This window comes from Globicephala melas, chromosome 8 (assembly GCF_963455315.2).
Source record: "Globicephala melas chromosome 8, mGloMel1.2, whole genome shotgun sequence".
In the NCBI taxonomy this organism is placed as follows: Eukaryota; Metazoa; Chordata; class Mammalia; order Artiodactyla; family Delphinidae; genus Globicephala; species Globicephala melas.
The window spans coordinates 87942413-87955552 of record NC_083321.1 but is presented as its reverse complement, the minus strand read 5'-3'; the positions used below and the strand labels follow the sequence as shown (position 1 = coordinate 87955552).

The window sequence follows — 13140 nt, the reverse complement described above, 5'->3', positions numbered from 1 at the left end:
GCCTCAACTAAGACCCAGTGCAGCCAAAATAAATAAATAAATACTAAAGTAAGTCTGTAAATCATTTATACATATACATATATCCACTCTTTCAAAAAAAAATTAAGAACTCAATTTATAATTCAGACTGTGTACTAATCTTACTTTCTAACTTTTTTTCAGTAAGTGTACTTGCCTTACCTGTCTGTTTCAAATTCTTCAGGGTATAACTCTTTATATCCACTGTGACCCCATCTGTAAAATAACATTTTAGTACATGTATTGTTAAAGCAATACATACATTTCTTAAAAATTAAAGACAAATTAGACTTAGGAGTGTACATTTACAGAGACACACAGAACCAAGAAAAAAGAGATATGGTAGAGCCAACACCACATTTATAGCTCGGTAACTTGGTTACATTTTCTGTACTGAATGCTCATTTCAGACACAAAGAATTCCTTTGTCCATTGGTAAGAGAACTTGACATTTTCTTCCTTAAGAAACACTAAGGGGCTTTTATATTCTACTCTTCAGCTGTGAAGTACTTCTCCAAAAACACTTCATAACATAATGCTGTCTACCTTAGGACAACTTTTTTTAAGTAACAACTTTATTGAGATATAATTCATATACCATAAAATTCACCCTTTTAAAGTGTACATTTCAGTGGCTTTTAGTATTTTCAGAGTTGTGCTACCATCACCACTAATTTCAGAACATTTTCATCACCCCCAAAAGAAACAATCCATTAGCAGTCACTCCATTCCTTCATCTCCCGTAGCCCACGGCAATCACTAATCTACTTTGTATCTCTATAGAATCATCATGAGTGGCCTTTTGTGTCTGCTTTTCTCACCTAGCATAATGTTTTCAAGGTTCATACATGTTGTAGCATGTATCAGTACTTTATTTATACTGCCAAATAACATTCTATTACCATCCCATATACCACATTTTTTAATCCATTTATCAGTTGATAGACATTTGGGTTTCCACTTTTCTGGCCATTATGAATAAATATGCTATGAACATTTCTGTATAAGCTTTTGCAGAGATAATTAATTTTTAAAAGTACACATTCTCAGGCCAAATACCATTAATGGTCACAGGAATTTAGTCACAAACCTGTCTGGCATGTTAGCTTCATAATCATGTAACTTCTTGTTCCAGGATTTAGCCTTAAGAAAATCATCATCCAGTGCCCCAGAAATTTCATTCTTTGGCCTCCAATAGTCTCTTTGACTTTCTTCATCAAAACCATCACTACGCATTCGGCTGTAAGAGAAAACAGAAGAACTTTTAGATAGAGAAGCAATCTGTGAGGTTATTTTATGGAATATCATGAACAAAACTCACTGAACAGGCTAAGGGGAGACAAAAACAACCTGATACTTAATGTTAAAAAAATACTTTTTTTTAACATGATCTGTTCCTCTCTATTAATTTGTACAGTTAGGTGTTCAATGAAAATATGATCATCACTACCCGTCCTATTGCAGAGTATAGCCGAAATGACTTTTCGACTGTGGCATGCTGTACCTCACTCACTGATCCTCAAAGAAGGAAGCAGAGCATAATCACAGCTGGGGACATTTCAAACTGCCCTAGAGATTCTGAAATACACTCCCTTCCCTGAACATCAGCAACCTGCTGTAGTTAAGTCAGAGTAACAGTGGGAGCAAGGTGTAACCCATGAGTAAGTTGGGGTGGATAAACAGTTGAGAACCACTGACTTAGCCTGTACTTACAATATCCACTAACCAGTCACTAAGCCAGTTAATTGGTTATCAAAAATATTTGAGGACCTCCTATGTGCCTGCCAGGCACTGTTCTAGCTGCTGGGACTATAATGGCAAGTGAGACAATCAGAAACCTGCCCCTAAAGAGATTATGTTTTAAAGACTTATTCATTATGACAGGCATTAATAGTCCACTCCAAAAGAACAATATTTTGTTCCTGGAAATGCTGCTTGTAACTGAATAACCAATACAAAACAAATCATCATCTGCACTAAGTACTTCCAAATTCTCAAAGAACCATCTTCAGAGAGAAAACAGACTGACAAGGTATTTATTTTTATGTTGAGGCTCTGCCTTCTTTACCATGGATACCCTGAATACTTTCTTGTCAAAAGCCATTACACACAGCCAATCACACTCCACAAAGTCCACACACTGCACAGGCACACTCTACTTAAATATCTCACTATTAACTATTTCCCTGTGTGGTTTTAGAAATCAGCATTATTACTTTATAATCATTTTTCATACAGATCTATACTAACAGGCATATGAGACCCAGGAGATGTTCCCAATACTCAGATATTCCTATACCTCCACAGGTAAGACAACTAAGCCTGCATGATCCTTCATATCCACACTCAAATTATTAAGAAGGTAATGTGAAAGGTTGTGTGACTAAGATAGTAAGAAGATGGGGCAAAGAAAAGGCTGAGAGAGAATGAAAGACTAATAGGGGAAAGGTGTGAATGATCAGCTAAGTGACCATAAGATACCTATAGAAAATCTTAATTTAAAATCCATCAGGTAAGGTCAGAATCCACAGAATCCTTAACGTTTACAATTGTTCAAGGCAAAATTTTTAAGTTCTCCATTGCAAATAAATGCAAAAAGTGGGGCCACATGCATCATAGCCATTACCTTTATGATTGGGTCTAGATTTATTGAAGAGGAAAGGCTTAAGGACTCACAGAACTGAATTCATCTATCTTTAGCATACCATAATGTTTTTAAACAAAAGTTGATGATTCTGAATGAGATGAGAATTATTTTGGTTCTCAGAGTCGCAACTTCACCTTGAACTGCTGGGTAACATTTTCCTTTTCGCCCCCCGGTACGCATCTTCCATCTGTTTCTCCAGTTCTCTTATTTTCCACATATCTGATTCCTCCTGAATCTGGATTTTTTTTTTAAAGGAAAGAAATAAAAATAAGTTACTAAAAATAACACATTACATCACCAAAAAGTAACTGAAAATACAGTCTGCACTAATTACTGGATTACAAACTGAGTTTTGATGAGGAACCTGGGAAACAAATTCTGGTTTCTCTAGAGTGATTAAACAATCCAATCTAGTAAATCTCAAATATGTAGAATTCTGCAGCAACAAAAGAGCTTTTTCACCCCTGCATAGACAAACTTATCACCTTGTTAACTAAGCAATTATGCTGCAATTAGCAAATGATAATCCCTTATGTTTCTAAAATGCTTTATGATTTTAACTATATCATCTCTCTATTGAACTTTAAGCAATCTTATGAGGAAAGCAAAGCAGGTACCATTATTATATTTTACTGAGAAGAAACAAAAGCTCAGAGATTTTTATCAAAGTCAAAAAGCTAGTAAGGACAGGTCTTGAAACTTTCTAGGCTAAGTCTCTTTTCACAACATAATAATTTTTGTTAAAAACAAAGCAAAACAAAACAAACAGCATGGGAACTGTTAGAGAATTTCCTGAAAGGCAGAGTATAGCTGCACAAAGAACAATAATAAATTTTATTTCTAAGTCCTCCTGTAATATTTTGTTAAATCTGTCCTAGATTTATCTTTTTTAGCCACTGCTTTCAAATCTAAGCTCACCATCCAACTGGGGTGGTTTATGCAATTGCAGAGGCTGCTTAGGTAACAGTTATACCCTCACTCACAATGAGAATATCACGTGATATGATAATAATAACATTTGTGGTCAAACTAGTTGTACGGTTCACCAAAGAAAACCAAACAAGGGTGCTTGACCTTGTTTCATTATATGTGCTTTCGTAGGTGACCTCACCTACACTCATGACTTCTATCATTTCCTATATCAGTAATCCCCAAATCTTTATATCCAGCCTCAACTCTTCTCTAAGACTGAATTGCGAACTATTTGGACATCCTATAAGCATTTCACCATCAAGATGTTCAAAACCAAACTAATTACCTTTCCCATCACACTTGTCTCTTTTCTTTAGTTCCCTAACTCAATTAATGGCACCATCATCATTCACCCAGTCACACAAGGTGGTTATATTTGATTCCGTAATTATCACTATTATCCAATCAATCATCAAGTTCTTTGAACTTTATTGCCTAAATTCCTCATCTTCATCCCTGTCACTGTTTTCAAGTGAACCACTCATCATCTCTCACCTGGAACATTGCAATTGCCTCCTAACTGGTCCCTCTGCTGTTTCAACCCATCTGATCTATCCCCTACCCAGCTAACAAGTCATCTTTCTAAAATACAAATACAATCATGTCAAACCCTGCTTAAAAATATCTGATGGCGGGCTTCCCTGGTGGCGCAGTGGTTGGGAGTCCGCCTGCCGTTGCAGGGGACACAGGTTTGTGCCCCGGTCCGGGAAGATCCTACATGCTGTGGAGCGGCTAGGCCCGTAAGCCATGGCCGCTAAGCCTGCGCATCCAGAGCCTGTGCTCCGCAACGGGAGAGGCCACAACAGTGAGAGGCCCGCATACCACCAAAAAAAAAAAAAAAGTTGATGGTTTCTTTCTTGCCTACAGGAAAAAGTCTAATCTCCAAGCATCACAATCCAACTCAATTTACCATTTGGGCCTCATCCTCTGCCACTACCTCCCACATTCTCTACTTTCTGAATGCATACAATTTCTTGCCCCAAATGCTTCATGTTCCTTGCCATACACTAGTACATGACGTTCCCTCTGTCCTGAATGATCTTTTATACCTGGTAAACTTGATCCTGTTCATCAAGAACTAGTTCAAATAACACCCATTGTGTGAAGCCTTTCCTAATTCCCCAAGGCAGATTTCATTATTCCTTCCTCAGTGCATAAAAGGACTTTGTGTACGTCCGCATTACAATACTTATCAAACTATATTCTAATTATTTTATTGATCTTTGTCTCTTCTAACTGTATCAAAATAATTCCTAGCACACTGTATGCCCTCATTAAGCATGTGGAATAACTAAGTTGTACCTCTCACCTTATTGTGAGCATCTGTGTGCCGGATGACGTTCCTCAGGAGGACTTTCCCCAAGGGAACTCGGGACATTCTTCAATCTGAAATGAATCAATAAGTAACATTTAATAATAATTTATTTTATTACCTTATCTTTTATTACTATGTTATAATGAAGCATGAGATAAAGGAAAGATCACTGAACCAGAAGTCAGAGGTCCTAAGGAATAGTTTTTCCTTCACCATTAAAAGGGGAAAACACCTGACCACACTACTGTGAGGATAAAAGGAGATAATGTTCATTAGAGTTCTTTGAAACTGCACCAAATTAAGTGCTTTCAAGAGACCCATTTTATTTAATCCTCAAAATAACTATGTTTTATGAGGCAAGTATCTTCATTCCTATTTTGTAGATGAAATTCCATTAAAGCCATAACTTGCCCCAGGCCACATAGTCCAAGGCAAACATGGTTCCGACTAGAAATCAACTCCCGAATCCCAAAATTAGTTTGCAATTAAACACCTAGATTTGAGAGTGTCAGGACCACAAATGTCAACAGTAAAAAAAACTGACGCCTAAAAACATTAAATGCAGAGATGCCCTAAATCTCTTCATTCAAGACAATTTTATGTTCTATTTTGTACAGAAGCCTCCAAAAAAATAGATGACAGGGATATTCACGTGTGTAGCCAGCAGGGGCTTTGTGCACCACTCCAACGCTCACTCACCCCTCGATCCTGGGGAAATCAGGCATCTTGCTAGTGTGAGACGAAGAACCACTCCATTACAAGATCTCCTCCGACCCAGAAGCCAAGCAAAGGCAGCTCTGCAGCTTCACCCGAGTCCTTCGTGAAAACGCAGCCTTCCCACCGGTTATTCCGCCCTCACCCGTGGCCCAGGCCACGGCCGCCTTTCCCTCAGCCCAGGCCGACAGGCAAATATCTCTCCGGACTGAGGCCGGAGGCTGCTCCGGCGCGGAATCCGGACGGCCTGGTTGGCTGGGGCATTCCCCGCTCACGCTCCTCTGGGATGGACCCGGGGGTTGGGTTTCGCTCCCCAAAACGGATGGGGGCACTTTGGACGGGTACGACCCTCGACTGGGCCCCAAGATGTATCTAGAGTGGCTGACGGGGGGGTTGGGGCTTCCAAGTGGAAGACAGAGAAAATACCCCCATCTTCGTCACCGGGACCCCTGCCCCCCAGCGGCCACGGAGCTCCCGGTAACCTTCCCTCCAAACGCCCTCCCCACACAAACACACACAAACACACCCATACCGTGCGCCGCAGCCTCGCGTGGCGGGGGTGGGGGAGGAAGCGGTCTGAGAGAAGAGGGTGCCGACTTCCCTTCCAGGCCGGAAGTCGTGCTCTTGAGAAATTCTTCCCACCAACAGGAGTCCCAGAGACTCCCACAGGAGGGTTTCCAGGACACTCTAGAAGTCGACAGGTGTAGAAAGGGAGGCGGGCGCCTTTCTGGAAAAGAAGTGGGTCGGGATCAGCCGAAAAGCAAGCCCAGCACCAGCAGAAGCTTCCGGAACTGGATGTAAAAAGACCTTTCTTCCTGGAGCTTTCCGGACTCAATTAGATGTTGTACCAGTCTGGTTACCCTGGTAACAGGCGTCGCCGTTTGTCAAGAAACCGAGAGAAGAGGTGGGTTCGCCGGCCTCTGGAAAGATGATTAAATTTCCCGTTTAGTCTAACCCTAATGTAGTATTTGGAGAACCCAAACTTCTTTTCCTCACTCTGTGGATGCTGTGGGACACTTCTTCATTGAGGGAGGGAGGTTATTCAAGTGGTAGAATATTATTATTCTCATATAATGTTTACCAAGTGTTCCAGCCTCTCTGTATTACCTTACTTAATCCTCGCGATAACCCTATGAGATAGGTATTATCGTCTTCATTTCGAGGAGAATAAACTGAGGCACATATGTAAATTAATTTCTCAAGATCACACAACTAGTAAGTGATAGAGCTAAGACTGGAATCGAGGCATTCTGGCTGCAGAGTCCATGCTTTTAACTCCTAAACTATGCTGAGGATTGAGGAAGTCTCATGTGGCCCTCGACCCACACAAAATCAGGAACTGGATAGGCCCCAGTCAGCCAATACCCAGGTGTTGGAACAAGAAAATCCCAGGAAATACAGACTTTAAATGACTGTTCTGTCCTCTCAGGGCTTGTGAGGGTCTAGGCAGAGGTAAGGCCTTATTATCTGAGAGAACATCTTGAGAATGTAGGGAAAGGTATTAGATAATTAGAGAATAAGGAAAAGATAAAGTGGTGCTGGTCCACAATCTTTTACACACAGGGGTTAAGGATAGCTGCTAACTCCAACAAAACAGTTCCTGAACTGTTCCTCCTCCCCCAAAAGAAGAAATGAATCAATAGACTTTTTTTCTTCCTTAAGTCATGTCTTTCCACAGACTTAAGAGGCCTATTCATCTCAATCATGGAGTCATCCTCAAAGGGTCTGCTCACCCAAGTTACTCAATTCTGGAACCTCCTAGATGATCTGGCTGAAAGTAACCCTGAGAGCTATGAGAAGTTCATTCAACAGCAGATGAAAGAGGGGAAACAGCTCTGTGCTGCCCCAGAACCACAGCTCTGTCTACAAACCAGGATCCTGGTATGTAGAGTTGGTGCCCAGGGAAAGGGAAGTCCTGAATGAAATGGTCCTGGAATAATGAGAGAATGGCTTACCCTTAGCTATTACTACCTTAACACAAGAACACTTGAGGGAAACTGCCACTCTGAATGGAAAATTGAACATAGTGTGGAAGATTGTGTTGAAGGAGTAAGAATGGGAATTTCATATTTATACATTTTGGAGATCTTGAAATGAGCCATTTTTCTGCTAGGATGAAAATTAAAAGTCACGTAATTATGTAAAGGAGAATAATAGAGTTGGAGATTTTCCAAATAAAGAAAACTGATTTGATTGAGGAGGTAAGGAAGTGGTGAAATAGGGTCAAATTCAAATTCATCTGGAATAGCTTAGATCAATTCCCCCACCCTCCTCCCACTTCCTGTGGGAGCAGCAACTGGATGCTTAATGAAAAGCCAGCAGCTTTAGGGAAATCAGGTAACAGTAATTTCTTACAGTTTTTCAAATGCAGTTTAAATCCATGGAATGACTTATTTGGAGCCTAAAGTTCTCACTCTTCAAATTCTGTGATGAGTTACCTTTAGGATATTATTTTAAAATTTAAAAACTAGGTTTTGAGATATGCAAAATTATTTGCTTTCTAGAAACCAAAAGAAAAAATACTTTTTATCAACCTATGTCAGTGGAAAAGGATCCCAGCTCCCCAGTCAGCCACTCATCCAGTACCTCTACGTGTTGGCAGACCAGAAGATATGTCTGAGACATCAGGTACATAGAATTATGGGAGAGAAAGCACATTTTAAAAATTTGGGGGGAAATAAGCAAGAACCAGATTTTCCTTGGTAAAAGGCATTACATATTTTATTTGGTCATAATATACTTAATGACTAATAAGTATACCTTTTTGAAAATTGAATACTGTTTACTTTTCTAATAATATGAGCTATTTTTAACCCATATAAAATATCAAGAAATGCTCTAATTGGAATTTTATGTATATAGCACCATTGTGATTGTCTCTGAAAATATAGAAATAGAATTTATACTTTTCCAGCTTTATCAGGATATGGCTTAATATATTACCTGATGATATCATTAGTGAAACAAATCGTTTTCATTTCACACCCTCTGAATTACACACACAGATGTTTACACAGTCATTGATGTTGCCTACCATCCTGATGTTCTCCAGGCAGCAGAAAAAGACCAAGTGAAAAAAGATCAACTAATACAGATGGCCATGAAATGCATTGAGGAAAAACTCCAATTCACTCTCTCAAACTCTTACCATGTTACCAAATTTAGAATAAAAGGAAGTGTTCACAGAATGAAACAAAATCTGATGGGAATCCAAACTGATTCCACAGATTTAAGAGAGAAAATGAGAAAGGGTAAGTTAATGAATGTAATGGAAAATTAAACTGATTTAAAATGTTTTTTTGCCTCTGGTGTACATTTTGCAGATTAGAAGTCTCAATTGCAAAAGATGAGAAATTTAAGATAGAAAAATATAAATGTTAGATATTAGAAATATTAACATGTCCTAACATGGATGGACCTAGAGATTATCATACAAGGTGAAGTCAGTCAGAAGGAGAAAGACAAATACCATATGATATCACTTATATATGTAATCTAAAATATAACACAAATGAACTTATCTACGAAACAAAAACAGACTCATAGATATATAAGAACAGACCTGTGGTTGCCAAGGGGGAGGGGGGACAGGGAGAGAGAGATTGGGAGTTTGGGATTAGCAGATGCAAAACTATTATATATAGGATGGATAAACAACAAGGTCCTACTGTATAGCACAGTGAACTATATTCAATATCCTGTAATAAACCATAATGGAAAAGAATATGAAAATAATATATATGTATAACTGAGTCACTGCTGTACAGCAGAAATGAAACTAGACATTGTATATCAACTATACTTCAATAAATTTGTTTTTTAATTAGCATGTCCTTAAAGATGTTTAAATCCTGCAAACTTTTAAACCAGATTCTTTGGTTTAAGAGTCTTTTAAGGGCTTCCCTGGTGGTGCAGTGGTTGAGAGTCTGCCTGCTGATGCAGGGGACACGGGTTCCTGCCCCAGCCCGGGAAGATCCCACATGCTGCAGAGCAGCTAGGCCCGTGAGCCATGGCTGCTGAGCCTGCGCGTCCGGAGCCTGTGCTCCGCAATGGGAGAGGCCACAACAGTGAGAGGCCTGCGTACCACCAAAAAAAAAAAAAAAAAAAAAAAGTCTTTAAAGATTTCCCAAACCGATTTAGCTGCAGCTTTATCTGCCATCTTGGCTAACACTACACCTATTACAGCTCATCGCCTGATAGTACTTCATGTTGTTGATTGATTTTGTGATTTCATCTTTTTTTTTTCATAAAGAACTAACCCTTGAACAGATAAGAAGCAGTACTGTGAGCAATTCAGATCAGTTTCCTCAACTTTTACTGCCAAAAGACGAAGTTTCAAGTAAAACAAGGTGTCTGATAGAAGAGATTTCTAGTACAGAGATTGAAGTGGAGATGAAGAGACCAGCCTATGAATTAAAAATTGTGGCAGATCAGAATGAGAAACCTCTGAAAATTGAATTAAAAGTTGAACTACCTGGTATTAATTCAGTATCTCACTGTGACCTTAGTGTTTCTGAGGTAAGTTGAATGGATAATACTGTAAATTTGTATCAGTCGATAGTCACTATATTATGCTTTAGTAACAAACTCCATAATCTCAGTGGCTTACAATAATTTTCTCAGGTTACATGTCAGCTCAGCCTGCTTTGCTTCATGAGTGTTGCACATTTTAAGATACAGGTGAAGAAACAATTCCTAATTTAGGTAAGTCATTCTCATGGAAGAGGGAAAAATAGAAATAGCCAAACCATGCAATAGATCCTAAAACTTCCTCTCAGATATGGACTATATTACTTTTACTCACACTGTACTGATCAAAGTAAGTCACAAGGCCAAGTCCTACATCAACAGGGCTGGGAAGAACATTCTTCTCACAGGTAGTCACTGGAAGTTACATGGCAAGGATATATAATCCTCTTATATAAGAAGAGTAACAATCCTACAGTCTACCACAGTCCACCCTCTTGGTCACAAATATTTGCTTCTTTCCCCAGAACGACACATCCAATCCCAGTATCAGGCGCCAAAGTACAGGATTTTGCCATCATAATCTGCGTTAGACAAAGTTTGCATAAACTGCAAAGACAAGTTATCTATTCCCGTAACCCCATGCACCATACAATGTGGAATGGGGAGACGATTACCACAATTAACAGTCTCAATTCAGAAATTGGAAAAAATATGAGGCACACAGTAGTTGCTGATGCACGGCAATTCTGAAATCCTGGTAGGCAGATATTGCGAGGGTCCCTTTCCTGGAGGTAGAGGATGTTCTTGCTTAGGTCCCTTGACAAGGTTCCTTGATTACCTAGCCTCCTAGTTCCATTGTTTTCCATGACTTTCAGCTCCATTCTTTGGGATGTTTTTCCTTTTTCATAATCTACCTTAGCCACATCTGAAAAGAGCGTTGAAGAATATGCTGTCATTAGGTGCTGAGCAGCTTACTCAGCCTGTTTGCTGCCCATGGAATGCTGGGGTCAAAAGATTATTTTAAATTAGTTTTAGTCCAGACTGGTAGCACTTTCTTTCTTTGATTCCAGTCAGTGCTACACCTCTCAATTCTTTTTTAGACATGTCCATTTTTCAATAGCCTCTTTTGACTTAATTGCTGTCATCTGGGCCAAATGTAAGGCTTTAATGAGGTCCATCTTAATCCAGTTAGAGGTTTTAGCAAAGGGTATAAAGACTTATGATTTAGTATTTGCCTCTAGGCAGCTTTAATCAGCCTTTGTTGATAAAGAAATAATTTCTCAACTTCATTGTTTACTGGTTGAAAATAAAAATTAGTTCCATTTTTCATTCCTCAAGTCTTAGAATTTCTGGGCTTTGTATATTCCCTTTCAATTCTGTATTTTCCCTTGCAAACTGAGAAATTCTTTTCTAAGCTCATCTTTTTGTAGTACCTTGTTAAATGTGGCCAATAGAACCAATGTATGCAAATAACATTCTATTTTCCCACTTCTGTACCTAAAGCCACAAATTAACCGGGTACATTATGTCTTCCAAATTATTGTGAAAAGGGCTTTGTCACCATAAAACATAGATCACCATCTTTCCAGTCTCCAATAATTTTCCTTGCTGTTTGCTGGTCAGCCCCAAAGTCAATGCTACATAATTTAGGATGGCAACACCCATCTTCTGGTACTGTATCAGTTAACTTTTGATATACTGAGCAGCAATAACCACCTCAAAATCTCAGGGATTTACAACAGCAACTTTATTGCTTTTAAGTGGGATCCTCTTCTTATGCGAAAGGAGTGAATAACTGGGAACAATAAACAAATAACACAAATTTTAACCAGGAAATATTTTTCTATTTTCATCTTTAAAATTTTCTCTTGGTTTATTATTCTTAGGATGACTTATTGATCGAGGTTTCTGAGTACAGATTACATCTGAATCTTCCAGAATCTGTGGATACTGAAATGACTACAGCAAAATTTATCAAAGAGAAAGCTACATTAATTGTCACAATGCCATTGGTGTAAGTTAAGAGCATCGTGTATTTGGAGTTTTTGGAGTTTTCAGTGATAAAGTCATGTGAACTAGAGGGCCTTCACTATGGGTGAAGAGGTTTATCTTAAACACTAGTTTCATTTTCTAAGAGTTCCTTTTGATGGAATGAGATTTTCTCATCAGCCGTTTTTTTTGTTTTGTTTTGTTTTAATTCTTTCTCCTTCTCAAGTAAACTTAGCATCAAGCAGAAACTACTGAAAACAGTACTGCCATGATATACTTGTTTCAAAGATATTTGTAATGGTCTTAAGTAACTTAAATATCATTTGGGAAAAGTCTATTTGTCTCCAAGTATTCAATAATATGTGAGAATTCTTGCTTTACCAGTTGAAAAAAAAATTTTTGTCTCTAGTAAATTTCTGCATCAGGAATAAATCCCACACTGTGAAAGAAGTTTTTTATTACCAAGATGTGCCTTAGCAGTGACAGTTTCCTCCAGCAATAAAGATGTAGGGCCAATGTAATAGTATGCAAACCTTTGCTTCTATTAACCTCTGTACTTCTGTAAAACAGCTCTGGCAGGAGTCCAAGCCTACCTACCTTTTAATATCAGATATGGACTTATCTGTGGATTAGATACAACGATGCAGTAACAGTAATTGGATGTTATTACACATAAGACACAAAATACATCCAACTCTAATTTAAGAAAAAGGAGCTGACTTTGGGACCAGTGCCTTTCTCCTAAGAAAATAATTTTTAAAATACAGAAGTGATGTACTTTTTAAACTCCCATTCATCTGTCAGTTCGTTCAATACAAAAGTATCAACTTTCCAATTTATATCCTAAGTAAGGAACATTCACATCAAACTTTAAACATCTCTTGGTCTTTTCTAGATATAAAACAACTTCCTTGTAATTATTACTTTCTAATTCAACATAAGGTCTTTAAAGTTCTCATTAACTTTAAAACTTTTTAACTTTAGAAACTAATGTATGTGTAATAGAAATAATTGA

The 13140-nt window shown here is 38.5% G+C and overlaps 2 protein-coding genes across 4 annotated transcripts in view; one reads left to right on the top strand and one right to left on the bottom strand.

The window, feature by feature from the left end:
- The window catches only part of NKAPD1 (NKAP domain containing 1), an 11517-nt gene extending 5072 nt beyond the window's left edge, over positions 1 to 6445 (bottom strand). For 2 of the 3 annotated variants that reach the window (XM_030836941.3, XM_030836958.3), the window contains exons 1-5: positions 5652 to 6192; positions 4947 to 5023; positions 2800 to 2900; positions 1109 to 1258; positions 181 to 234 (exon numbers count right to left, since the gene is read on the bottom strand). In XM_030836941.3, the coding sequence (XP_030692801.1) occupies positions 181 to 234; positions 1109 to 1258; positions 2800 to 2900; positions 4947 to 5015 (374 nt within the window). In that variant the 5' untranslated portion in view covers positions 5016 to 5023; positions 5652 to 6192. The other variant, XM_030836948.3, reaches the window with a different exon arrangement.
- On the top strand, positions 6383 to 13140 carry PIH1D2 (PIH1 domain containing 2). Its single transcript, XM_030836920.2, has 6 exons — positions 6383 to 6570; positions 7345 to 7547; positions 8171 to 8294; positions 8672 to 8917; positions 9919 to 10184; positions 12023 to 13140. Exons 2-6 carry the CDS (start codon positions 7371 to 7373, stop codon positions 12152 to 12154), a joined length of 945 nt encoding a protein of 314 aa, XP_030692780.1. The 5' UTR covers positions 6383 to 6570; positions 7345 to 7370; the 3' UTR covers positions 12155 to 13140.